This window comes from Aspergillus puulaauensis, chromosome 7 (assembly GCF_016861865.1).
Source record: "Aspergillus puulaauensis MK2 DNA, chromosome 7, nearly complete sequence".
Lineage (NCBI taxonomy): Eukaryota > Fungi > Ascomycota > Eurotiomycetes > Eurotiales > Aspergillaceae > Aspergillus > Aspergillus puulaauensis.
The window spans coordinates 1,789,187-1,815,697 of NC_054863.1; the positions used below are offsets into that span (position 1 = coordinate 1,789,187).

General features: G+C 50.2%; 9 protein-coding genes across 9 annotated transcripts; 5 read left to right on the plus strand and 4 right to left on the minus strand.

Moving 5' to 3' along the window:
- Nucleotides 1-251: 251 nt before the first annotated feature.
- APUU_70671S (uncharacterized protein) lies at nucleotides 252-743 on the plus strand (the record flags this gene model as incomplete). The annotated part of the gene is made up of 2 exons (XM_041695570.1): nucleotides 252-416; nucleotides 492-743. 2 exons carry the CDS (start codon nucleotides 252-254, stop codon nucleotides 741-743), a joined length of 417 nt encoding a protein of 138 aa, XP_041561287.1.
- Nucleotides 744-1,634: 891 nt separating this feature from the next.
- RPL11 (60S ribosomal protein uL5) lies at nucleotides 1,635-2,429 on the minus strand (the record flags this gene model as incomplete). Its single annotated transcript, XM_041695571.1, has 4 exons — nucleotides 1,635-1,761; nucleotides 1,835-2,084; nucleotides 2,201-2,348; nucleotides 2,427-2,429. The coding sequence occupies 4 exons, from the start codon at nucleotides 2,427-2,429 to the stop codon at nucleotides 1,635-1,637; spliced, it is 528 nt and encodes a 175-aa protein (XP_041561288.1).
- Nucleotides 2,430-2,808: 379 nt separating this feature from the next.
- On the plus strand, nucleotides 2,809-3,782 carry APUU_70673S (small nuclear ribonucleoprotein-associated protein; the record flags this gene model as incomplete). Its single annotated transcript, XM_041695572.1, has 6 exons — nucleotides 2,809-2,835; nucleotides 2,936-2,944; nucleotides 3,000-3,071; nucleotides 3,129-3,546; nucleotides 3,602-3,643; nucleotides 3,700-3,782. 6 exons carry the CDS (start codon nucleotides 2,809-2,811, stop codon nucleotides 3,780-3,782), a joined length of 651 nt encoding a protein of 216 aa, XP_041561289.1.
- Nucleotides 3,783-4,278: 496 nt separating this feature from the next.
- On the plus strand, nucleotides 4,279-5,086 carry APUU_70674S (pyruvate transporter MPC1; the record flags this gene model as incomplete). Its single annotated transcript, XM_041695573.1, has 4 exons — nucleotides 4,279-4,351; nucleotides 4,550-4,622; nucleotides 4,744-4,902; nucleotides 5,011-5,086. The coding sequence occupies 4 exons, from the start codon at nucleotides 4,279-4,281 to the stop codon at nucleotides 5,084-5,086; spliced, it is 381 nt and encodes a 126-aa protein (XP_041561290.1).
- A 504-nt stretch (nucleotides 5,087-5,590) lies between these two features.
- AVT3 (putative amino acid transporter) lies at nucleotides 5,591-7,879 on the minus strand (the record flags this gene model as incomplete). Its single annotated transcript, XM_041695574.1, has 2 exons — nucleotides 5,591-5,755; nucleotides 5,819-7,879. 2 exons carry the CDS (start codon nucleotides 7,877-7,879, stop codon nucleotides 5,591-5,593), a joined length of 2,226 nt encoding a protein of 741 aa, XP_041561291.1.
- A 615-nt stretch (nucleotides 7,880-8,494) lies between these two features.
- Nucleotides 8,495-12,338, plus strand: APUU_70676S (putative cation chloride cotransporter; the record flags this gene model as incomplete). Its single annotated transcript, XM_041695575.1, has 4 exons — nucleotides 8,495-8,987; nucleotides 9,055-9,646; nucleotides 9,695-9,860; nucleotides 9,909-12,338. 4 exons carry the CDS (start codon nucleotides 8,495-8,497, stop codon nucleotides 12,336-12,338), a joined length of 3,681 nt encoding a protein of 1,226 aa, XP_041561292.1.
- A 1,919-nt stretch (nucleotides 12,339-14,257) lies between these two features.
- Nucleotides 14,258-18,290, plus strand: tcsC (putative two-component osmosensing histidine kinase (Bos1); the record flags this gene model as incomplete). The annotated part of the gene is made up of 2 exons (XM_041695576.1): nucleotides 14,258-14,488; nucleotides 14,619-18,290. The coding sequence occupies 2 exons, from the start codon at nucleotides 14,258-14,260 to the stop codon at nucleotides 18,288-18,290; spliced, it is 3,903 nt and encodes a 1,300-aa protein (XP_041561293.1).
- A 1,322-nt stretch (nucleotides 18,291-19,612) lies between these two features.
- APUU_70678A (uncharacterized protein) lies at nucleotides 19,613-22,573 on the minus strand (the record flags this gene model as incomplete). The annotated part of the gene is made up of 1 exon (XM_041695577.1): nucleotides 19,613-22,573. One exon carries the CDS (start codon nucleotides 22,571-22,573, stop codon nucleotides 19,613-19,615), a length of 2,961 nt encoding a protein of 986 aa, XP_041561294.1.
- A 702-nt stretch (nucleotides 22,574-23,275) lies between these two features.
- On the minus strand, nucleotides 23,276-24,884 carry APUU_70679A (MCT family MFS transporter; the record flags this gene model as incomplete). The annotated part of the gene is made up of 2 exons (XM_041695578.1): nucleotides 23,276-23,441; nucleotides 23,512-24,884. 2 exons carry the CDS (start codon nucleotides 24,882-24,884, stop codon nucleotides 23,276-23,278), a joined length of 1,539 nt encoding a protein of 512 aa, XP_041561295.1.
- Nucleotides 24,885-26,511: the final 1,627 nt, after the last annotated feature.

A 26,511-nucleotide genomic window follows, 5' to 3' on the forward strand; every position in this document is an offset into this window, starting at 1 on the left:
CACTATATAAGTCTCCCGAGGGTTTCTTGCATCCATACACAGTGAAACCCATCATTTACGGAGTTTATATCTATCAGTCGGCATTAGCTTCCAAGTGAGTCTTTTGCCTGTTACTTGCCTTCTTTGGGCTCTACCGCGAAGCTGTCTCTTTCTATCCAATATTGTACAGAAACGAGTGCATCCTCAACTCATCACTGACCCTTAAACAGTTCTCTTATTCTTCCTACAACGAAAGTCCGCATCCAAGAACAATGAATGACGATAAATCTCAATCTCCGCCACGTCATTGGCACGGCCCAGTTGGTAACCGCTATGAGCATCACAATGTATGGGTGGTAGGGGGTCCTGCCTCAACCTACATGGCCGCACGACCTTCAACATCTACTACCGATGCATTTGCCACGAGTGAAAGACGTGTATGTCAACATAAATTCTGCTATCATTCTGAAACCCACCTTTTCATAGAGTAGTTTTAAATTGACACCTTATAGTCCTCCAGTGCATCCGACACCTCCGCCAACGCCGCCGCCAACGCAGGTCAACGCAGCCCTCCTCCGTCAGTAGGAGAGCGAAGGAGATCTAGTGCGCATGGTCCATCGTCGTTGTTTGAGAGCCTAACCAGCCAGAAGCGGAACTCAACTGATGGCTCCCTTGCAGCACGCAGACAGAGCTGGAGTGAGCAGTCACAGCCTGGCGGCTTCTTTTCCAAATGGTGGTCTGGATACACAGGCGGTAATAAATGAGTTTTAGGGGGCGATTGTAGCGTTGTGGCTTTGTGGGCGTATGGATTTCCAAATGATGCCTGCTACCAAATCCTTCTTTTGTAATGCCCGTTTCGTTATTGCATGTCTCGTTTTGAGTGCGAACGGAGTGAAACATCCAAATTTCGATCCCGAGACGGATTAGGGTGTCAAAATGAACTGATAGGGCAATTTGACTTTAATTCTTTCTCTGTTGGGCTTCGTCTGCAGGAAAACCCCGAGTAACAATTGGACGAGCAGTTGTAGACCAATATTTGTAGACACTGTCGTTTAATTGTCGTAAGAAAACCCGTGCATATCCCGTTACGCACGGTGTTCTCCAGAGCATGGGTTTCTGCCCACAAACTGGCAGATACGGTGTTGATTGTTCGGGAGAATATAGGAACCACTGCCCACTGGAAACTACAAGTCGTTGTTGAAGAATCGCCCGGTGTTACATGGCTACGATAAGGTGGGCACCGTTGGTGTCATACGCCGAGACCCAAGTGTTGGGGGTCAGATGCTACATGTATCACTAATCCCTGTTGGAGGAAAAATGTGATAGAAACTCGAAACTCAAGAGAGATCGAGTCTCACGGCCAGAAACAAACAAGGCATGTGCCCCTCGACGGGTGTACATGCACAGCATCATGTAGTACTTTTCATCAATGGTTATGCGGAAATCATCACCCTTCGTGAAGCCTTCATTGTGAAAAGTGGATGCGTTTTTGAAAAGTTGTAGTTTGATATTCTAACACGCCTATATCATGTCGTGGTAGAAGCAGAGCGAAAATCATTCGAGAGAACGCCCGCCAGAAATTTTTTTCCTTGATCGATTCATAAACACAGACCACCGCAGTTCACCGCTTGAAGAGTCCCCCTGATTGGAATAATTTACCGGATGATGCCGTCGAAGCGCTGCTTGAACCACCTCATGGTCTCGTTCTGGTTGATGCGGTGGTTGGCGCCGATGGGAGCCTTGCAGCGGCGGCGCTTGGCAACACGCTCACCGGGGCGGGTCCTAATTTCAATGTCAGTACTGATAACCTTCCCAGAACATGTTTGTCCGTAGTAGAGAGAAGAGTCCAACTCACATGCAGGTGTAGAAGTCCATGCCGTAGATACCAATGTTGGGGTCGTACTTGATACCGAGATCGATGTGCTCGCTGATACCGAAACCGAAGTTACCGGTCTCGGAGAAGTTGCGCTTCCTCAACTCGTACTCCTTGACCTTGAGGCCACGCTCGAGGATCTCCTCGGCCTTGGGGCCACGGACGGTGACGTGGACGGCGATCTTTTCGTTACGGCGGATACCGAAGGTACGGACGGTGTAGCGGGCCTTGCCTGTTGTACGTTTCCATCTCGTCAGCCATTCCATCCTTTTTCTATCCTTCGAACAAAAATTTCCTCCCCGTCGTTGCGCTTCTGTCCGGATATAATCGAAAATCGGGGTTCCTTACTGTAGACCGGAGTCTGACCGCTCAGCTGCTCGAGCACCTTAGCAGCACGGGTAAGTCTGTCACCAGACTCGCCGACACTGATGTTGAGCACGAGCTTCTGGACGCGCAGCTCGCGCATGGGGTTGGTGCTCTTGTCCTTGGCTTCCGACTGCATTGGCGTAGATAATTAGTTTCCGAGAATATAAAGCAGATTCAATAATGTGTTGTGGGAGTTATTCGAACATACCATGGCGACTGATTTGGCGTGGACTGGTCGACTCGTTGAATGGAAGAATCTCAAGAAATCGGTCAATCCGGGAAAGTTGTGTGAACTTCGACTGTGGGTGAGTGTGGGAAGCGAGAGCCCTTAGCGGCTTGGCAGAATCGGCTGGCGCTTATCTACAGGGCCGCGCGCCTAGAGTCACGGGATCACGGGATCCGCTCTCCGCAGACCTAACCTTAGAGAGTCGCAGTGTCGATACCTAAGCTCTTTACCTGGCTGGACTTTCCTCGGAAGCGTACAGGTGCTGAAGTGAATACAAGCTAGAAGATTTCTTCTGCTGATTTGCTCATACACATTCTTTGGTTCTACTCTCAAGTCGCATTCGTGCGCACTTTTCTCAAGCAAGATGGCAGCCAACAAGCAGGGAAAGATGGTGAGTTTCTTAAGACCTTTCTCCTCAGCTTATATTCTTCTCGCAATTGCGTGGCGTGTAATCCATCGGTGTGATTGCTGACTTTTTCATTTCCCTCTAGCAAAACCTCGTAAGTGATGTTGAGCGCAGTGAGCCATACGCGTGAAAATCTAACATGACTTTAGATCAACTACCGGATGAGAGTTACCTTGAACGATGGGCGACAGATGACGGGTCAAATGCTCGCATTCGATAAGGTGTGTTTAATTGCAATTAATGATCTACGTATCCGCGGTCGCTGACCCTTTCCGCAGCACATGAACCTAGTCCTCGCCGATACAGAAGAATTCCGTCGTGTCAAGCGGAAAGCCAAGTCGGCCCCCGGCAACGCGCCTCTCGTTGAAGCGGAAGAAAAGCGAACTCTCGGCCTAACAATTGTGCGCGGTACTCATGTTGTTTCCTGCTCCGTCGATGGACCTCCTCCAGCCGACCCCTCAGCACGACTTGGAACTGGTGGCCCCAATGTTCCCAGTGCCGCCGCTACTCTCGCCGCTGGCCCTGGAATCAGCAAACCCGCTGGACGTGGTCTGCCGGTTGGGCTTGGAGGACCTGCTGCTGGCGTCGGTGGTCCGCCTCCTCCCCCAGGCGGTTTCCCTGGATTCCCTCCTGGTGGATTCCCAGGTGGTCCCCCACCGGGCTTCGGTGGACGTGGTGGCCCGGGAGCTGGACCCCGTAAGTTTTATTTCATTCCTAATCTTTTAATACACACCGTTCTAACGAGTATTAGCCGGTTTCGCTCCTCCCCCAGGATTTGGTGCTCCTCCAGCTCGTAAGTATCTCTCTTAGAAATTGCCACGATACTGTGGACTGACTTTTCTGCTCTAGCTGGCGGTTTCCAGCCTCCACCTGGCTTCCAACCTCCGGGTCAAGGCCGGGGATACCCTCCACCAGGTTTTGGAGGGCGGTGATTTGAAAAGTGAAGGAGTGGTATGATGGCTTGACAATACAACTGTGGCTGCGTTGTTACTATCGACGACAAAGGACAAACGAAGATCTAAGCGGAACTAAAAGAGCTGCCCACCAATTCGTCTACTCTTGGCTAGGGAACAGCACCTCAATTTTTACCAGGCAAAGGCGTTGCGGCGTGTGCGGATGCAAGGAATGCGGAGAGAAATACATGGTCAAACACGGACTCTAGGAAGCAGACTTGTAATGCTAGGTCTTCGTCAAGCACTATTTTATAGTGAATCTTAATACAACATGAAAATAGATAAAAACAAATTCACACTCATTTGCGGTCTGACCAGTTAGTTGTATGTACATGGGATTGGGGTAACTCACGTGACCACACCGAAGACTCCGCCTCCGCCGGGATTCGGTGATGACCCAAACGGCTGCTCTCGAGTCTTGTTTCCAATTCGTCCCTGACCAGCAGCTGACACGACAACGCACAAGCTCTACGAGATGGCCGCTGCAATCAAAGCGATCAATGCAAAGATCCGGTCCAACAAGGTCGCGGACTATATCTGCTCGACCCGTAAGTTGCATTCCTGCTTTGCGCTTCTTCAAACCCGTTCCCGAAATCGGCCTCAGAGCTATGGTCGACATGCAACTTGACAATATGGAAACAATACACCCATACGTTACCCTAGCCTCCAGAGACATGCCGTTTACTTCGATATTATCAACAAAAATTTCGGATGAGCAATGATTGACCTATAATTCTCCTCTCCAGATTTCTGGGGCCCCGTCTCCAACTTCGGTATCCCCGTTGCCGCTGTGATGGACACACAGAAAGACCCGGAACTGTACGTCTCAAAATCAGAACGAACAAGTGCAGCGCTGTTGACACCCGGAGGGCGCTCTGCTACTTCTGTCCCTCTCTTCCTCCCTGATAAGCATAAACTAACACAGATATGACATCTACAGCATCTCCGGCCAAATGACCGGCGCCCTGGTTATCTACTCCGCTACCTTCGCGCGTTACGCTCTCGCCGTCTCTCCTGCCAACTACCTCCTCTTCGCCTGCCACGCCATCAACTTCTCCGCTCAGTCTACCCAGGGATACCGCTATTTGAACTACTGGAAGTACGTCACGCTTCCTCCCCTTCCCCTTGTTTTGCCTGTGGCAAGTGAATTTTTGGGCTTATTTGTATTGTAATGTGACGCTAATATGGTTTTTTTTACTTGCTCTAGCTGGGGAGGCCGTGAAGCTGCACTTGCTGCGCAGGGTGCGGAGAAGGGCAAAGATGTTACTGAAGCGGGTGCATAAGGAGACGTTTATCGCCTGGTGATTTGGGATTCTGTGTTACCTACCTATATATTAGTGCTAGACCGGCTTTGTACTTGTTCAGGAATCGATGAAGTGACCGTGGTCGACCGTGTGTTTTTTTTTCCCCCGGTAAGAGGTAGCTGTGTAGTTGTTTTATTATATCGCAGATCAACTCGTGTTTCCCAGAGGGGGTGGCAAGGAACTTAAATGGTATGATAATCTGGCAAGGCTTCGTAATTGGGCTGGAAGTTACGGGATGATGAATTTATTCAAGCTATTTAAATCAAGTCGTATCGTCGCTAGATATTTAAACATACCAACCGGGACTGTACAGGTGAGCGAAACAGTGGACTCTCCAGGGAAAAACAAAAGAGAGCTGGTTAGTCTTATCATGGGGTAAACTCGCTTGCATTAACAGCTTGAATCAGTAGCATGTCGGTCGATTAACAGTGTTGTTTTATAGACAGTACAGAGCAAGGAGGATTGCTAGAGGCTGTACGTGGATCATGAGTCACAATATCCAGGGGCCTTGGTATTATCACCCTGAACCCAGTTATTGAGTGTCAATGCTGTAGTGTAGATGCAGCTGACGACTCCGAAGCAGGCAAGCGCTATGTCTGCAATCTTCTGTCGTCTGGACCGCGCACAAGCCCTGTAATGCAGGAGCGGCTAGATATGCAAGTTAGCTAGTTATAGGACAAATAAGGTAATATATTGGGGTAAAAAACGTACCGGGTAAACATAGATAAGGGGAACGCAGGCGAAGCTACCAACGAGAGAGACAAACTTGTCTAAGTCATCGGCTCCGCCCCAAGCAACAAAGGCGCAGATCATTACGAGGAAGAAGCGGAAGCCGTTCTTCTTCCACTTGATACCAGGGTTATACTTGCCACTGCGCGTGAATAACTCATTCTCCATAATTCGGATAGCCGGGAAGAGCTGGAGCGGGGTGCTCAGGAGAATAGCCAAAGAGTAAAGGAATTGAACAGCATTCACAAGCTTGTCATCCTGCGGGAGGTTGAGGAGAATCACGGTCTTGGTTGCCGGGCCGTAAGCTGCATAGCTGATGGCGCCAGCCGACAGGAAAATGATCGTGATGATGATCATAACGCCACCCAAGACCCCTGTAAATTGCTTGGGATGCTTCATCGACTCTTGAATGGGGATGATAAGGCCAACACCCTCGTAGGTGAAGATAGCAGTTCCAATAAAGAGTGTCCAAGTCGACGGGTTGAATGATATAATATCAGCAACACCACCTTGCGCGGATATTGTGAGAATGTCGTAGTAAAACAGGTAGATCAGGCCCAGCAGGATAAACAGATCTGCAATGAGAGCAGTGAATCCTAGCTTGCTGATATCTCTGATCAATGAGAGGGGTAGAAAGATGACCAATTGCATCAAAACCATGAATTTGATGTCAATGAAAGACTTGCAATTGCTGACAGCAAGTACAAACGCCTGCAGGTTCTCAGCCGTAAAAACGATGTATGCAGACACAAATCCCAACTGGCTAAGGACGATCGAAAAGAGAATGACTCGGCGCATATGCTTTCCAAAGAGTGCGCCCCCCATGTCACCGAATGAACCCTCAATCTTCAATCGCGTGTTCACGAGAAGAATGAAGCAGTAGAAACTGAGCAATGAAACAGCGAGCAGCACTAGACTGCTGAAAAGCATGCCCCCGTTTAGAAAGGCCCTCGGGAGGAATAGAACTCCAGTGCCCACGAACGATTTGAGAAGAAGCAGCGCTGCTCCAGTTCTTGTGTTCGTTCCGGTTCCTCCACGGGGCTTGCGCCTTCTCTTACCAGGTGTTTCGGGGCGAAGAAGGGCAGAATCCTCACCCGGTTCTCGTTCTTCTGATTCGTCCCAGGCGTCCGAGGAAAAGTACTCGTCAGGTCCAAGCACTTCATCATCTTCTTCTAATTCTTCACCCGCGAAGTGGCCAAAGAGGGTCAGAAACTCCAGGAAACTTGTCGTCGGAAGTTGAGGTGGAACAGGAGAGGCCCCGTCCCTTGCATCAGGGTCTCCCGGATAAGGGCTTCCGGCTGTTCTGCGCAAGTAATCCCTTCGAAATCCACCTGGAACACGAATGCTGTTGATGTTCATAGTGTCCCCCTCAGGAGTAGGTCGATTAAAATGGAAACTCCTGCTGCGCTGATGTTTTCGCGTGGAACCGCCTTCTTCCGCTTCCTCAGCCCATCTGTAAACTTGTCTAGTGATGTCACCCCCTTGAAGTTGTAGACTGGAGAATTCGTCGTCCGCATTATTGGTACCATCTCCCGAGTATTTACCATGTTGACTCTCCACGGGCTGCACTAAATGCCTCTTGACAATTTCCGGGTCCTCATACGGAGCGGCAGAGTATTCTGACCCTTCTTTCCAAGGCTTTTGATCGAAGGAGCCGTAATTCGACCGAACTTGCACATTTTGGTTGAAAAGAGGGGACTCGGTATGCCTTGGCGGGGTCCCAAATCTTGGAGGCGATCGGCCCAGGCTATCTTGAAGGCCAGACGCAATCATAGACTGCCCAGGACCTGGAAGAGATGAGAGGTTATCAACCTTGCCGAGATCTTGCGTGTCGTCTGGGGGTACTGGAACCGGTATTTGTCTCGCGGAAGCAGAGTTGGACGCAGATGGTACAGGAGATGCTAGCCGAGCTATTGAAGCATGCCTTACAGAGGCGTCTGGAGTGGGAGACCCTGAACGGCGAATAGAGGTTGCTATCGGAGATGACCGAGGGTTTTGGGATGACGAACCCTCCCCGTTGTCATACCTTCCTGGAGACGCCATATCACCGGGGATATATAAAGGATATGCTTAGAGAATGACCGATAAAGTATTCATTAATCGCAATACACGGGCCTAATTGTCCGAATGATTTGAACCGCGATTAGAAGCTCTCAGTGGAGAGGATAGAATAACGAGAAGGCGGTCGGTAAATGGCGATTTGGGGAACGCTGCGACCAACAAATACTGTAGCATTCAGAGCCCTCTCCTTTGTCTTTCCACCTGTAAAGACGAACTTATCTCTTTGTACTGTACGGGAGGACCAGATTCGAGGATTCCCAAGTTGAGATGGTGAGCTTCATATGCGGCCCGTGGCTGGGCGGTGGGTTTGCACTGTTTGCATGCGTCACCCATCTCTTGGCAAATGAAGTCATCGTCATCCTCCAAAGATAAACAGTGCACAAAGGCGGGTTTGTTCTTGGACACCAAGCTGTCATTGCCGTTGAGGGCCGACAACCTCCATCAGTAATTGCATTTCTAATATATTAGAACTCTGGTTTTATTGGTCCTTTGCCGCTCTGATTGGGATATCCTATCAATCCATGTCGTGATCCATTAATCCCAATCCAATTGAAGCGGTGAGCCATCCTTATAACAAGAAGATTGGTGTTATAATCCATGAATAGTTCACAAGGGAACGATACCTCGGAGTCTATGTCTCGGAGGAGACCTAACTTCTCCACTCGCACTGCACAAGAAGATGAGTCCAGGCTGGACCCAAGCGAACCTCCAAATGCTTCCCCAGATGAGGCTGCCAGGCTACTGACTTGGCGACCGGGTCAGTCTTATGGGTCTATAAACCCTCACACACCCACGTCCTCAACCCGGAATCACTCCCCGCCTTCGAATTTCCTTGCATACTTCTCGAGCTGGTGGAATAAAACGGGCGACGATGCTGGGCCACCGAGCACCTCCCCTACGGGTAGGCCGCTTAGAGACGCAAGTGCTGATAGTAGAGGAAACGGCGAGAAATCCCGCGCGTCTGACAGCTCAGATAAATTTTCCACTTTCTCCGGAGTTTTTGTGCCCACGAGCTTGAATGTTCTGAGCATTCTAATGTTCCTTCGGTTTGGATTCATTCTGGGGCAGGCCGGCATACTGGGAATACTAGGTAGGTTGACGAACCTCCCTTCGCCTTTGATCTGACACCTAGGATATTGCTAACTATATTGTTAAAGGATTGCTTGTGATATCGTATACGATAAACCTTGTAACGACCATGTCGTTATCAGCCATTGCAAGCAATGGTACAGTCAAAGGAGGGGGGGCTTACTATTTAATATCCCGCTCATTGGGTCCTGAATTTGGTGGATCGATTGGCATAGTATTTTATCTCGGTTCCGTGCTGAACACGGGTATGAACGCCGTTGGTTTGGTCGATTGCTTTACACAAAACTTTGGGACTGAGACTGGGACATGGTCCAACTTCCTTGAGGAAGGATTTTGGTGGCAGTATCTTTGGGGAACCATCATTTTGATTCTATGTACCGGGATTTGTTTGGCCGGCAGCTCCCTCTTCTCTCGAGCAAGCAATGGACTGCTTGTTACGCTCCTGCTCGCAACCCTCAGTATACCATTGTCTGCTATTGTCATGCAGCCATTTCGCGCCCCGAAGCTGGGTGTGCATTTTACTGGCATTAGCCGTAAGACATTCTTGGAGAACCTTAAGCCGAGACTTACAAAAGGAGCGGCTGGCAGTCAGATCCCGGGGCGAGAGACCTTTCAAGACCTCTTTGGGATTCTGTTTCCTGCAACTGGAGGAATTTTTGCGTGAGTAATCCCCTCAAGTCTGTTGCATATCAAGCTTACTTCAAACAGTGGTGCAAGCATGTCAGGGGATTTGAAGAACCCAAGCAAATCGATCCCAAAGGGTACTCTTTATGGACTAGCCATGACCTTTGTCCTCTACACTCTTGTGATTCTTGCAATGGCATCAACTTTGACAAGAGACTCCCTATACAACAATGCGGATATCATCCAGATTGTAAGCTTCCAAACGTTGTTGGTTGACTCTAATCTAACCGGCTACTAGGCAAACCTCTCAGGAGTTGTCATTCTCCTTGGTGAATTTGCGACTAGTTTCTTCTCTGCTTTGATGGGCTTGATTGGATCTGCCAAACTTCTCCAGGCGATTGCCAAGGACAGCTTGCTTCCCGGATTAAATCTGTTTAGCAAGGGCACAAAGAGAAATGACGAGCCAGTGCGCGCGATTATCGTCACTTTGGTTGCTGCTCAGCTCACAATGCTATTTGACATCAACCAGATCGCATCCTTTGTCACAATGGCTTATCTCATGACATTCTTAGTGACTAACCTGGCCTGTTTCTTGCTGAAAATTGGTTCCGCTCCCAATTTTCGTCCCTCGTTTCACTATTTCAACTGGCAGACTGCAGCAACTGGTACTGTGGTTTGCGGAGCAAGTATGTTTTTCGTGGATGGAGTTTACGCTACAGGCTGCTTTGCTATATTGATTACACTATTTCTTTTGATACATTACACTTCCCCTCCGAAGCCATGGGGTGATGTAAGCCAGAGTTTGATCTACCATCAAGTGCGTAAGTACCTACTTCGCCTGAGGCAGGAGCATGTCAAGTTCTGGCGACCCCAAATCCTTTTATTCGTCACCAATTTTGATGTGGAGTTCAAACTGGTTTCCTTTTGCAATTCACTCAAGAAGGGAGCCTTGTTTGTACTTGGCCACGTACTTGTCACCGATGATTTCTCGTCTGCTGTTCCGGAAGCACGCCGCCAACAAACGACCTGGACGAAACTAGTGGAGAATTCAAAGGTCAAAGCTTTCGTGAATATAGCCATATCCCCGGCTGTCGAATGGGGAATTCGGAATATTGTCTTGAACTCTGGATTGGGAGGGATGCGCCCAAATATAGTCATCATCGACCAGTTTCGCGAGGGCCAGTCGCTTGCCGAACCAGTGCAGCATAAAAGTCATCCACAGTTGTTATCACCGGGTAGCTCCAAGCCTGAACCGTCAAGTATGTCAACAAACTGTCAGACATACGTCACGGTGCTAGAAGATCTCCTGTTTCAACTGCGCATCAATGTTGCAGTAGCAAAGGGCTTCGAGGACCTCGAGCTACCCGGGGAACATGGAAAAGAGCCTAAGAAATATATTGATCTTTGGCCGATTCAGATGTCTGCTGAGCTCAACGCCAACAGCGAAACGAAGCGCAATATCTTGACTACGAATTTCGACACATACACACTAATCCTTCAGCTTGGATGTATTCTAAACACCGTGCCCTCTTGGAAAAGGGCATACAAGTTGAGAGTAGCGGTATTTGTTGAATACGAGATTGATGTCGAGGATGAGAGAAAACGGGTCGAGACTTTGCTTGAAAAATTACGGATTGAAGCGGAAATATTGGTCTTTTGGCTTGCAAGTGGTGACCTGAAAACCTATCGCATCATAGTCAACGGAGAACCTCTCCCCGAAACTCAGGATGTCGATGACAAAATCCACGCAGTTTTGAAGGATGAAACTTGGTGGCAAGAAATCCAACAAGGTCGAAGAAACTCAGATGACTCTTCAACCCTTAGTTTGATAAACAGGATAGGAGGGCCATCTCGTCTGGATGCCTCTGGCAACGAGTATCGGCACGCAGCACGCCATCCACTGCCTGGCGGGGTAAGGAAATTGATCCAATCTTCCAGGCGGCGACGATCTATTTCTAGCTTCAAAGGCTTGGGGGGCGTCAACTTGGGTATGCAAACACACCGTTTGCTTGATGCCTTTGTCGAGGATAGTACACCAAGTGACAGCAGTGATGATAGTGACTCCTCGGAATCCGTGAGCGATGAAGAAGTAACAGAGGAAATGCATGGGCCAACAGCCGGACAAAGACAAGGTCAGCCTCTGGCGTCGGACTCGAGTCTCCCGACAAGGCAGGAGGCTGTCGCTGGGGATGTTGAGAGGCCTAAAATTCCACTTATTATTGAAACCGGCGAAACAGGTTCCTCACGACTCCCGGCAACCCCCAAGCGGCCAACGATGAGCCGCTCAGCGTCGAGTAACCGATTCACCTCTTCACCGATACCTGAAGCTCGAGTCAACACAGAGGAAGGCGCAGGACCAAGTATCATGTTTGCTCAAAACATGTCGCCTCCGCGGTCGTCCCAGACAGAGTCAATCTACAAACGCCGCTCCCCATCCGACTTGTCGGACAGGACAAGTGCCTCCGGATTTCCGCAACAAGCATCAGTCCCGTTGTCATTCAATGATCTTCCGAGTCGTGCACAGCATCTAATACTGAACGAGCTGATGGCTAAGCACAGCGAGGACACTGCTGTCCTTTTCACCACTCTGCCATCGCCACTTGAGGGCACTGCGGTGAGCGAGGCTGCTAGTCAGTCTTACCTGAGTGATCTGAGTGTGTTGTGGCAGGGATTGCCTCCCTGCCTGCTGGTCCACAGCAACAGCATGACTGTCACCCTAAATCTTTGACGAGCTATGATGAGTAAATACAATAGGGGACGTGGTAGTGGTACAAACGAACGCCTGTATGAAAACAAGTAGTAGATGCTATATATACTATGCCCTTGAAGGGATCTACATGCCGGCATGCCCTTGGACCGAAAAGCCATTGTTATACTAGAAATGACAGTTTTCTCTCCGTTGTGCTCGAGCATGGTTACACGGACTGTGAAACTTTGTGCCTGTATGGGTAAGATAAGCGAAAGGCTGTCGCGACAGCAGTCGTTCCACCGCTCCAGCAAGATTGAATGCTGCTCCGCCTGTCCCGTGACCATTGCTTGTTGTCTCCGCAGGATTTCTTTTTCCTTGACCGTTGATAAGCCGTACTTTTGACAGGCGACCAGTCATAGCCCGACAAGCTGATTGCTTTCTGACTTCTCGTCTCACATGGCCCCTCCTTCGCTCTCCCTCTCTCGCAACAGAGGAGAGAATGTGATAGGCAAACACCGAGCATCAGACATCCCAGGATCGCCACTAGCCTGGGGAGGTGATCAGCAGCGCCAATGGGCTCGCAATGTGGATGAAACATGGGATCAAAATGCACACGCACGGCGGTCAAGCGGGTTCTTTAATAACAGGCGGCGGGTTTCTTTGGCTGTCACCACGAGACGGCGCGTGCTAGCGCGGCGAAGCAAACCATGGTCTGCCACCACAGCTCCCGGCAATATGCCCACGCACTTTGCCGACTAAGGTTTTGTTGAACTTCCAACTCTTGGGGGCTGCAGACGAACTGCAGGGTACGTAGTTGGTTGATTATGCCGTATTTCGTAATCGTAGAAACCTGGTAGTTAGTTAGTTAACCCACTCGATAGACAGAAGAGCAGCGAGCAGTGCAAGCATCCTGAACCGGACAGGACGAGATCACGTTGTCTGGTGCAGCAAGGTCGAGTCTCCGTCAAAGCATCCCAAGCCCACCTCCCGCCCTGATTCCCATTCACCAACAGCTTGACACGCAAGACCAAGAAAGAATTCGAGCCGTCTCCCCCATCACGATCCCCTTTTCTCCCCTTCTCTCTCTGGACCGGGACTCCGGACAAGCCAAACCGAACCAGCCCGCCCGCTGCGTTGACGAACGCAACCCGCAATATCACAATCTTCCATTCCGACCCCTCTCTGTCCGCTCGTCGCTCGTCCTCCCTCTCCACTCTCTCGCTCTAGCTCTTTTGATTCCTCCGTATCCTCCTCTCTGCATCTTCAGTTCTCTCTGAAGCCTGAACCCTCGAGACTCTGAAACACTCCTCCTTCAGAGTCTTCACTTTAGAGAGCCTCGCCGACGACTCCCCCTTTCTCACGCTCCTTCAATACGGCTCCCCCATGTTGTCCTAGGCGATACTCTCGGTTATTTCGTGTCAGTAACGCGGATTCCCGCCAGGTACGATCTCCTTCCTGCTCGCTTTCTTTCATCTCTCGAGTTTCGTCTCCCTTGCCGCCGCTTTAACCGTTCTCTTTTCCTCCCCCAAATGTCCCGTCCTTAATCCAACAGTCCACCTTTGTTCCCCTCGCCTCTCCATATCCAATCATCTCCCCCCAGGTTTTTCTTCCTTTTGCTTTTTCATCCTCTACGAGTTTATTCGCGTTCGCTCGCCGTTATTTTCCCTCTCGTCTCCCCCCGAATCTCTCTCTCGGAGGCTGGAGCTCTTCTTTTTTCTTTCCCCTTTTGTTTGCTGTCCCATACTTTCGTCCGCCTCATTAGACTTTGTCCCCCCCCTGTTCTAGTTTCCGAGCGCCCCTCCCCCAAAATCTTGGTTTCAATTCTTGACCTCACCCATCACACGGACCATTTGTCATCTGCGTCGTCAACACTTTCAGCCCGACATAAACCGACTTTTTTTCTCACTATCTCTTTCGACCTGACATGTCTGGTTTTTAACCGAGTCTTACAGGGCAAAATGGCTTGCGCGGACGAGACACTCACGGCCGCTGCTGCCATTCTCCAAAATCTCGCTAGAGAAGCCCCTTCCTCCGGTTCTCCCTCCTTCGACTTCACTTTCTCCCCGCATTCCACAAATGGCGTAGACTCGCTTCCCAAGTTACCTGGAGAGCCTAGCTTAGCAAAAGTTAGGTTCGAAAATGAGTTAGAAGGCTTGGTCCGTCGGATCCATCGCATGGAAGTTCAAACTGTCAGTCAACCCATCTTTCAAAAACCTTCTTTGTGTTTCATGTTCCATTCGCACGAAATAAGATTTCTTCATCTACGACCCCTCCACGGTCTCTTGACGTGACAACTTCTAACCTTTCTTGTCCTTCCAGCACCAAAACCACACACAAACCGTCCAAGACATTCAACCCACACAACACGCTCATAAGCGGAGAAAATCTTCCAAGGATGCGGAACCTGAAGTCCTCGAGGAAAGTGATGCTGCGGGAAGCGATGAAGAGGAGGATGGCGGAGCAGCAACCTTAGTTCGGGAGGAAGACATCAGCTACTTACGGAATTATGTTCAAAAGCAAGCGGAGGAAATAAGTTTTCAGAAGAATATCATCACTCAGGTCCGGGAAGAGCTACAACTGCAAGAAGTGCAAACGCGGCGAGCTCTCACCAAGGTCGAAAATGAGGATGTGGTTCTCCTGGAACGAGAGCTGCGCAAACATCAGCAAGCAAACGAAGCTTTCCAGAAGGCACTACGAGAAATCGGAGGCATCATAACTCAGGTCGCTAACGGAGATTTATCAATGAAGGTTCAGATCCATCCCTTGGAGATGGATCCTGAAATTGCCACTTTCAAACGGACAATCAACACTATGATGGACCAACTCCAAGTTTTTGGTAGTGAGGTGTCTCGAGTCGCTCGTGAGGTCGGAACAGAAGGTATACTTGGTGGACAAGCTCAAATTACCGGCGTCCATGGTATCTGGAAGGAGTTGACGGAGAACGTCAACATCATGGCTAAAAATCTTACGGATCAAGTGCGTGAAATCGCCGTTGTCACGACCGCTGTCGCACACGGTGATCTCAGCCAGAAAATCGAAAGCCGGGCTCAAGGTGAAATTCTCGAACTTCAACAAACGATCAATACCATGGTGGACCAACTTCGGACTTTTGCAACGGAGGTTACTCGTGTCGCTCGCGATGTCGGTACAGAAGGTGTTCTCGGTGGTCAAGCTCAGATCGAAGGCGTACAAGGCATGTGGAATGAACTAACGGTAAACGTGAACGCGATGGCAAACAATTTGACGACACAAGTGCGCGATATTGCAACGGTTACTAAAGCAGTCGCTAAAGGTGATCTTACCCAGAAGGTCCAGGCAAACTGCAAGGGAGAAATTGCCGAGCTAAAGAATATTATCAACTCCATGGTTGACCAACTTCGCCAATTTGCGCAAGAAGTCACCAAGATTGCTAAAGAGGTCGGTACTGATGGTGTACTTGGTGGGCAAGCTACCGTCAATGATGTGGAAGGCACGTGGAAGGATCTCACCGAAAATGTCAACCGAATGGCCAATAACCTGACCACCCAAGTCAGAGAGATCGCGGATGTGACAACCGCTGTCGCAAAGGGTGATCTCAGCAAGAAGGTTACCGCCAATGTCCAAGGAGAAATACTAGATCTCAAAAGCACGATCAACGGCATGGTGGACCGACTTAATACATTCGCCTTTGAAGTCAGCAAAGTCGCTAGGGAGGTCGGAACAGACGGTACCCTTGGCGGCCAAGCTAAAGTAGATAATGTGGAAGGGAAATGGAAGGACCTCACCGACAACGTCAACACCATGGCCCAGAATTTGACCTCACAGGTGCGAAGTATATCAGACGTCACGCAAGCCATTGCCAAGGGTGATTTGAGCAAGAAGATTGAAGTCCACGCCCAGGGAGAGATCTTAACCCTCAAGGTCACAATCAACCACATGGTGGACCGTCTAGCTAAATTCGCCACGGAGTTGAAGAAGGTCGCACGCGATGTCGGTGTTGATGGCAAAATGGGTGGCCAGGCAAACGTGGAAGGAATCGCTGGGACGTGGAAGGAGATCACAGAGGACGTCAACACCATGGCAGAGAATCTTACGTCGCAGGTACGAGCCTTTGGCGAAATCACAGATGCAGCAACAGATGGTGATTTCACAAAACTCATCACCGTCAATGCCTCTGGTGAGATGGATGAGTTGAAACGCAAGATCAATAAAATGGTGTCGAATCTACGGGACAGTATTCAGCGAAACACAGCCGCCAGAGAGGCTGCCGAATTGGCAAACCGCACCAAGTCCGAATTCCTGGCAAACATGAGTCACGAAATCCGAACACCTATGAATGGTATCATTGGTATGACACAGTTGACTCTGGACACGGACGATCTGAAACCGTACACTCGGGAGATGTTGAATGTGGTGCATAATTTGGCGAATAGTCTTTTGACGATCATTGACGACATACTCGATATTTCGAAGATCGAAGCGAATCGTATGGTGATCGAGAGCATCCCGTTCACAGTTCGCGGCACCGTCTTCAACGCCCTGAAGACATTAGCAGTCAAGGCCAACGAGAAATTCCTGAGTCTCACATACCAAGTCGACAATACAGTTCCTGACTATGTCATTGGTGACCCCTTCCGTCTGCGCCAGATTATACTGAACTTAGTCGGCAACGCGATCAAATTTACCGAGCATGGCGAGGTCAAGTTGACGATCTGCAAGTCGGACCGCGAACAGTGTGCGGCAGATGAATACGCCTTTGAGTTTTCAGTCTCAGATACTGGAATTGGTATAGAGGAGGACAAGCTTGATTTGATCTTCGATACTTTCCAACAGGCAGATGGGTCGACCACACGAAGATTCGGAGGCACTGGCCTTGGGTTGTCTATCTCAAAACGCTTAGTCAACCTAATGGGTGGTGATGTATGGGTCACTTCCGAATACGGCCACGGCAGCACATTCCATTTCACCTGCGTCGTGAAGCTGGCAGACCAGTCTCTCAATGTCATCGCATCCCAACTCCTGCCGTACAAGAATCACCGTGTCCTCTTTATCGACAAGGGAGAAAACGCCAATGAGGCAGAAAGTGTCCTGAAGATGCTGAAGAAGCTGGATCTTGAACCGTTGGTTGTCCGCAATGAGGAACATGTCCCACCCCCAGAGATTCAAGACCCCTCCGGCAAAGAGTCTGGTCACGCTTATGATGTGATTATTGTGGACTCAGTAAACACGGCCAGGATGCTCCGAACATACGATGACTTCAAATACGTTCCCATCGTGTTGGTATGCCCACTGGTCTGCGTCAGCTTGAAGTCGGCCTTGGATCTTGGAATTAGCTCTTACATGACAACACCATGCGAGCCGATTGATCTAGGCAACGGTATGCTGCCTGCGCTCGAGGGACGCTCCACGCCAATCACCACTGACCACTCGCGCTCGTTCGACATCCTTCTTGCTGAGGACAATGACGTTAACCAGAAATTGGCCGTGAAAATTCTCGAGAAGCACAACCATAATGTCTCAGTTGTTGGCAATGGCCAAGAAGCTGTGGATGCTGTTAAGCAGCGCCGCTATGATGTGATTTTGATGGATGTGCAAATGCCAGTTATGGGTGGCTTTGAGGCTACGGGCAAGATTCGCGAGTATGAAAGAGACAGTGGTTTGAGCCGAACACCAATTATTGCTCTCACAGCCCACGCCATGTTGGGTGACCGAGAGAAGTGTATCCAGGCCCAGATGGACGAATATTTGTCCAAGCCGCTGAAGCAGAACCAAATGATGCAGACCATTCTCAAATGTGCCACTCTCGGTGGCTCTCTTCTAGAAAAGAGCAAGGAGTCTCGCATCTCAAGCAGTGGGGAGATGCATCATGTCCACACAGGCCCAGATGGCAAGTCGCAACGTCCGGGAATGGAAGCCCGATCAATCACAGCATCGAGTTCCGCAAACCATACCCTCGCTAGCCCGACTTCCGAGAGAAGCGAGCAGCTCTCTATGGATAGGGTAAGACCTTGAATCCCTCAAGTTTCTGATATCCACAGGCTGACCAGCTCAGCAGGCGTTGCTGCGGTCTAACAGCTCGTGAGACGGGTTTTCCGAATAACCTTTTTGCGTTTTGCTCTGCTTGATCTTCACGAGTACTTTCGTTCAGATCTTATATACCCATCCTGTTTCCTTTACGCATCTAAGACTTCTTTTTCTTGGGGATTGTGATCGTCCAATTGGTCCAGTCATCTCACGCCTTTCCCGCTCTACTTCAAGCTTTCTCTTCTCGAAACGCTTGGCTTCCTCACCTCATCGACTTACCTCGTATCCTCAACCTCTTCACCTTTTCCCGGTCACATCTCTCTCCATTTTGCATATTGTTGTCGCTGGTCTCGTTGTCGACATCGCGGCTTCTGTTTCTCCTGGTCTATTACATAGTATATCATGTTGTGAATTTGGCAGTTCTACATCCAGTTCAGTGCCAGTTATCTGGTGTAATGGTGTTTGGCGCATTGAACCTCGGCGAAGGGTGGGGAAGGAAACAATCCTCATGTGAATTCGAATAACTAAAGCCGTTTCTTTTCCACAGACCAGTCAGTCATGAGACAAAAGAATATTTTCTTCAGGGACGAAATCGACGCAACGCAATGCCAGCGCTTAGCGGGCATCTCATCTTTTTGTCGTGTTTCCAAAGAAATATACCATATCATTCATGTGGATGTCGCATCTATTGCTACGCTATCTCTCTATGTCTGCGTCTCTCTTGCCTCTTGCATATTTTATGTTTTCATATTCATCCACGCCCGCCTAGGTGCAATCGGGCTCCCTTTTTTTCTCTTCAGTTCCTAATTGTATTGTATTTAATCTTGGCGTCCTCGTCTCACTATGGAAGGAGAGACATGAATGCGCCTTTTGGTTTTTCTTAGTTTGGGATGGAAGCAAGTCTTCCATCAAGCAAAATACTACTACATACATACTGCCTTTTTCCTTGAAGATGAAAGTATAAACTGAACATTGACATTAGAATTAATTAGAAGGTGCCTAACATGGTCATTATCTCCAACATATATATATGAGTCGAGCAGCCAAGTCAAACCAGCATTTGAACGAAAACAAGTAACGAGAGCCAATTCGTTTTCAAACCCCTGCGCCTTCAACAATCCCTTTTTAAATGTAGCGATTGAATTCCCGATTGCACATTTCATTCTCTCTTTCTTTTATACCTAATAGGCATATGCCGAATTAATAATAAGTTTACTCGAATCGAATCGAACCACCAAGCTCTACTGAGTTGTGCACCCAATGAGCAAGCAACGGTAACTTTGATGAAGCGAGTGTGACTTTCAACAGTTTTACCAGTATCGGAATCGCCTGATACCGGTGTTAGCTGGCCCCGATGGTGACGAGCTCGTCGCCTCTGGTAGCTTCGAGGAACTGGACGGCGACTTCCGGGGTAGTCTCGAGGAGCTCGAAGGGGTCGCGCTGGAGTGGGATGATGGGGTTTGTCTTGCTACTAGGTGCCTCGACGACGAGGGCGAGGAGGGCGAGGAGGGCGAGTGTGTCGAGGACGATGGAGCCGCACGCACTTTCGAGGTGGGTGAGAGTGTGGTGGATTCCGCGTCTTGGGCGAATCGCTTCATTGCGAAGTGGTGGCTGTCTTCTCCATGTTTATCCTTTCTGTAGTCTCCGTGGCCGGGGTCTTTGTTATCCTGGTCTTTATGGCCATCATCCTTGTCGTCGTGATCTTTATAGCTGGGATCCTTTTTGCCATCATCCTTGCCCTTGCCATGATCCTTACCATCATCCTTGTCGTCGTGATCTCCATAGCTGGGATCCTTTTTGCCATCATCCTTGCCCTTGCCATGATCATTATCATCATCCTCGTCATCACGATCTCCACGGCCGAGATCCCTCTTGTAACCACCCTTACCATGGTCCTTATCATCATCCTTGTTGTCATGATCTTTATAGCTAGGATCCTTTTTGTCATCACCCTTTTTGTCATCATCCTTTTTGTCATCATCTTTTTTGTCATCGTCCTTCTTGTCATCATCCTTGCCGTCGTGATCCCCATGGCCGGGATCCCAGAAGCCGTGGTCTTTATCTTTAGGATCATAACCGTCAGTCTTGTTTACCTTGCCGTCGTCTTTGTTGTCGTAGAAATGGCCATTGTTCCAATATCCTGGACGTCCGTAGTTGCTGTCTCCATGGTCGTGGTCATGGTCTCCATAGCCCTGGTTGTCGTAACCAGGATCCCACCGGCCGTTATCCCAATGACCGCCATCCCCGTGGTTTTTATCCCAATCGTTGCTGTTCCAGTTGTTGTTGTTATCCCAGCGATTGTTGTCCCCGTAGTTATTACTGCCAGAGATATTATCCCCGCGGTTGCCTCCATGATTATCGTTGCGGCCGGGATCGTTGCGGCCAGAGTCGCCATAGTCGGAATTGCCACGGTTGGGAGCGGAGTTTGCAGGTGGGTTGGTTGGTTCTGGGCGCAATCGATAGTCTGATCCGGGTTGATGGTCAGTACTAGCAGGTGCTGAGATGGTGGGAAGCGTAAAGCTGGGAATATCAGCTCGATGTTCGTCATCGGATTGGCTCTGGTCTCCAGCATTAGTGTTTGAGGGCTCGGCTCCAGCGCTTGCATCTGAGCCCGGGGCGTTAGGCTGTCTCTTCATTTTATCCCCGTGCCCAGATATGTGAGATGCCGCTTCGGTGTCTTTCTCCTCATGCGATTCAGTGGTGCTTGGGCTTGTCCGAGTGGGTGTATGAGTTGATTTAGATTTATCGTGTCCATGATCTTCCCAATCTTGTTTTCCCCATCCATGCCCGCTGGAGTCTCCGCCAGAGCCTTGACCCCCTGGACCCTGGCCTCCGGGAACACCAGGTCCACCACAAGGGCATGGGCATAGACAGGTTGGGCCTCCGCCGCCGCCGCCGCCTCCTCCTCCTCCTCCTCCTCCTCCGCCGCCGCCGCCTCCTCCGCCTGGCTGACCACCAGGTCCAGTAGGGCCACCAGGATGTCCACCTCCGGGTTGGCCTCCTCCAGGCTGACCGCCGCCTGGCTGACCACCATCGGGTGGATAACCGCCAGGTCCTCCTGGGCCTCCTGGACCTCCAGCACCTCCAGCACCTCCCGGACCACCACCGGGCGGACCACCACCGGGTGGATAACCACCAGGCGGGCCACCCGGTTGACCACCGCCTGGCTGGCCTCCTCCTGGCTGACCTCCTCCTGGCTGGCCTCCTCCTGGCTGACCTCCTCCTGGCTGACCTCCTGGCTGACCTCCTCCTGGCTGACCTCCTCCTGGCTGACCACCGCCGGGTGGATAACCGCCAGGCCCCCCTGGACCACCTGGACCACCTGGACCACCAGCACCTCCAGGGCCTCCCGGACCACCACCCGGTTGACCACCACCCGGTTGACCACCGCCTGGCTGACCACCGCCTGGTTGACCACCTCCAGGTGGATATCCAGTAGGTTGACCAGTAGGTTGACCAGTAGGCTGACCAGTAGACTGACCACCGGGCTGTCCTGGCTGCTGGCCTCCGGGTTTTCCTGGTTGCTGACCACCGGGTTGTCCAGGAATGATTCCACCGGGGCCACCGGGGCCTCCTGGGCCTCCGGGTCCTCCAGCTCCTCCAGCTCCTCCTGGCCCACCTGGCTGACCTGGTTGCTGGCCACCGGGTTGTCCTGGCTGCTGGCCACCTGGCTGACCTGGCTGTTGACCACCGGGCTGACCTGGCTGTTGACCACCGGGCTGACCTGGCTGTTGACCACCTGGCTGACCTGGCTGTTGACCACCGGGCTGACCTGGCTGCTGACCACCGGGCTGACCTGGCTGTTGACCACCGGGCTGACCTGGCTGTTGACCACCGGGCTGACCTGGCTGTTGACCACCGGGCTGACCTGGTTGCTGGCCACCGGGTTGTCCTGGCTGTTGACCACCGGGTTGTCCTGGCTGCTGACCACCAGGCCCTCCAGGACCGACACCTCCACCTCCAGGACCGGTAGGTGTTCCCGTTGGCCTGGTTCCGCCTGGTGAGGTATTCGAGGGGATTGGTACAATGGTTCCAGGGTAGCTTGGAGTTACGCTTGGCTGGGCTTCAGGCTGGCTTGGCGTTTCGCCGGGGATTGGCAAAGTCCCTCCAGGAACTCCAGGGGGAGTGGTGCAAACAGTGACAGCGCTAGTCACGGTTTGTTGTCCACAACCATCACATTTCTGCTGGGCTTGCTGAGGTGCGGCTCCTGCTTGCTGGAGGAAAGCCCCCAAAGACAAGAAAATGGCAATCTTGCTAGGAGATGGTGCCATATTGAACAGAACAGAAATTTATAGTTGGAAGTGACAGACTCAATTAAAAAAAAAAGGAAAAAGAAAAGAAAACCAGATTCTGTAGAAGGTGCGAGCAGTTACGGATGCTGATTTTTGTAACGCATCTTGACCACGAACTATGTCATCAATGAATGATACGATCTGAATTTAACGCGAAGCATCTTGCGTAACGGTTGTCATAACCCTACAGCAAGACAGTCATGGAATGGTGGCTTGATGAGCTAGATCTGCCGGAAATCATACCCTGTAACTCTGAGGCCATAATGGTGACGATGAATGGCGAAAGATTGCTGTGGACTGACGGTGATGGAGGGTATACGGGACGCGTGTCTGACTGGATGGCCCAATACGCTCTTTGGTTCCAAAGGTTCGCAGGTTAGATAGGGTTGATGGTGAGTGCTAGAACCCTACCAAGATGAAGCTTATTTGGCGGGGACGGGGAGGTCTTCGAAGCATCCAGTGGAATCCGAAGGCTTGTAACCCGGCGGCGAAGTGTAGGAACAAGGTTTTCTAATAGTTTATTACTTTAGCGGCACCATTGTACTAGACTCATAGCATGCATCCTTAGTGATCTTTGCATTTCTAGAGTTCGTGTGTCTCTGAGCAAAAGATGCACTGAATGACGCAAAATAACGACGTGTAGATTCATTGAGACGAAATAATTCTGATGGCTTTATTAGTCTAATATATCACCCATGGTTGGCGCCATCCAACGTGGATTAGCTTCGCTGCTGTCACACAGACAAGACCTGCAGCATAGCAACAGATCGTATACGATATGAGGCCCCAGTAGTCTCCGTTGCACCGAGAGAGAGTTTCGCCTGCAATGGGCATTCCTGTCAAAGTGCTGGTTTTTCAACATTAGCTATTGTCCTTGCAGCCGTTGTGAAACTGAAAAGAAGAAACTTCAAACCTACCCAAAGCTCACAATCGTATATGACGTGGCGTAATATCTCCCATAGTTCTCAATTTTACAGAGCTGCGAGATGCAGACAGGAGTAAGACTGATGTTGCTGCCGCTAGCAAACCCAAACATCGCACAGTACACAATCATCACAGGCACATTGTCGCCAGCAGGGAGCCAGAGGCACGCGTTGCAGACGAGACATAGTGCAACCGTGGCTATAAGGGTGTTGAATCTGCCAACATAGTCTGCAAAAAACCCAGGAATCGCTCTTCCAAAGAATGAACCCACGTTGAGAAATGCCAACATCTGGTATGAAAGGGTTTCAGAGGTACCGTGTGCTAAGGCATATGAGGAGATGTAGCTTATTGGAATAAAGAGCCCCCATTCAATGAAGAAGATTCCCGCTGTGGTGAGCGTAAGTTTGAGGTCCCGGAAGATACGAAAATCTGGCAAAACGTTTTCTCTGGACGCTGGCTTTTTTGGGAGTCGTGACTTGACCAGCAAGCATGAACCGATCAACGAAATCAGGCAAATCAAAGCGACGACTCGAGTGGCCCATCCCCATCCGATCTTAGGGAACAGGGCCTGTAGGATCAAAGGAAATGCGATACCACCTATAGAGCCACCTGTAGACGCAATTCCTGTTGCTATTCCACGCCTCTTGTTGAAATAGTGGCCAATTGCGGATATCGCAGGAGTGAAGATCATAGAAGTTCCTAACCCCCCAGCAACCCCAATTGACAGCATAAAATGCCAATACTGGGTACAGAAGCCGATGGTCACCACCATTACCATTACCAGTACGGCGCCGCCAAAAACCAAAAGTCTGGGCCCTTTGGCGTCGAAAATAGGCCCAACCTGGACACCGCCGAAGAAAGTCAGAAAGGTATACATGCCGAATACCCATGATATGCTTCCAGAGCTGTATTCTTTCAATTGGTTGGTTTGAAGGTACGCTTGAAAAGAGCCGATGGTATTCACTAGACCAAGAGAGGCGAAAAGACCCAAGAATGAGCCTAGAACGACTAACCAGGCGTCTAAGCCGCCTTCTGGATAAGTGTTGCCATCTGCATCAGTCGTGACCCGACTAGCGGGAGCGCGCTGGTCCAGATCATCGGGAGCAGTAGCTTCGGAGACCCGTCTGTGAAGATCATATTCAGACATCGATTGTGGTTGGGGATGATTCTGCACTGATGGCAGTTCTGACTTTTCTGTATGGTCTATGATGTTGCCAGTGGGTACGCCATCAGAGGTAGTGTCATCATCAGCTCGATGCGACTGAAAGTCTGATGTCGGGATATGCGTGTCATGAACGGAGATTTGTTTGGATTCGTTCTGTGGCTCTCCAGATGGTGAGTCGGGAAGTCTGATTTTTGCTGACATGTTAGTATAAGGCTTGGGGCGTAGTGGACCGCGGTTGACCTTCTTCCTCTCCTCCGTACAACCACACTGCCGCGTACACCTCAAATGTTATGTGTCAATTAAGATAAGGTTGGGCTTGTTTGTTGTGACCGACGTTGACGCGGCTGAGAAAATGTTTGGTGGCAAGGAGAGACAGACGGTCCAGACTCGAGGCAAGGCCTGCCTTTTGACAGGAATCTGGGGAGGGAAGCGCCTGTGAAAAAAAATTGGCAAAGGGTCTCAACGGCACACCATTATTGGTCTGGCGGTCCGGGTGGAGGCTGTTCTCGGGGGAATTACCCAAGCATCGTGTTTCCGATTGGTAATAATTTGTCGGGCTCGACTGGTTTTGCTGCCTTAGGGCGTTATGGCGTTTCCGGCACATCATCTTGGTGGGTTGGTCATGTTTGCGGTGAGTTGACACTAGAATGGATCAGGAAGGTCCGGGGAGCGAGAAAAGAAGCTGGAGAGCTCACGGGGCCTCGAAGAAAGCGTAGAAGACGCCAATGCAATCGACACAAATTAGACGGAAGAGGTGACAACAATTGCAGAAGGGGTTGGTGGCAGAAGTGGAAGATGAGGCGGAGGTCAAGACTTGAGACTTCAGACTGTGTTTATGTCTGTGTGTTGTCCGCAGAAGGAAGGAAGGACCTAACACTCACATGCCGGCGGGGGAGCTTGGACCACCGGATCATCCCGCATTCATCCCATTCCCAGCCCTAATCAAATCGACGATCTTGAAGCAATGTACTGTGCATTATCGATAGGTAACTGTTCTGACGCTAGAAATGAATTCTCTAACCTAATCCTAACCGAACCCCTAGCTTTTCCTCAAAATAGCAGATATCTACAGGGGCATTCAATACTCAGATGTCTGCATAACGAATCATGAAACCGCAGGCTACCCTGTGTCGGTCAATCTATTTTTTTAGTAGGTCTTTACCACTAGCAGCCGGGCCCTAGGATCTAGAGACACGGTAATGGTCATGGCATTATGACAAGGAGACTGCGTATATCGTGTGGCTTGGCGAGTTGAAGCTTGCTATGCAAGAACGGGGGTGGACAGGGTTACAACGATCACTGATGGGTTAGGCGTGTTATTATTGGCTCTTGCCTCAAGATAATATCGCTGTTTATGTCGACGTCCTCTATCAAGTCGACTAGTTTGAGCTGTATTGGTTCTTGATTCATGTAACAGCCGACGAGCTTGAAACCAAATACATCATTCATCGACTCCACGAAGAAGATTGTTTGAGTTAGCAGACTATCTTTCTCTTATTAGGGAAGGTTACTCGACACTACACCAGAAGGAACACAGAAGGCAGTTGTCTTTGAACCAGCATTGCCTTCATAGATGCGCAGTATTCACGGGTTTGCCGGGACTCGCCAAACTCCATAATGCATGTCGGGACTGCTCGGGAATTCGAAGCCAACCACATTCCATACTTGGATCATGCGAGTGCATATGAGTACTGTTCTGTGGCTCCGTGTGCCTGACTCTGGGTATGACATTGGCCGCGTGGGAAGTAAGGGGGCGGATTCATATTGGCCATTTTCTTTTGATTTGGTTGTTTGGACAATTGCGACAGCTCACGAAAACTCATGAACC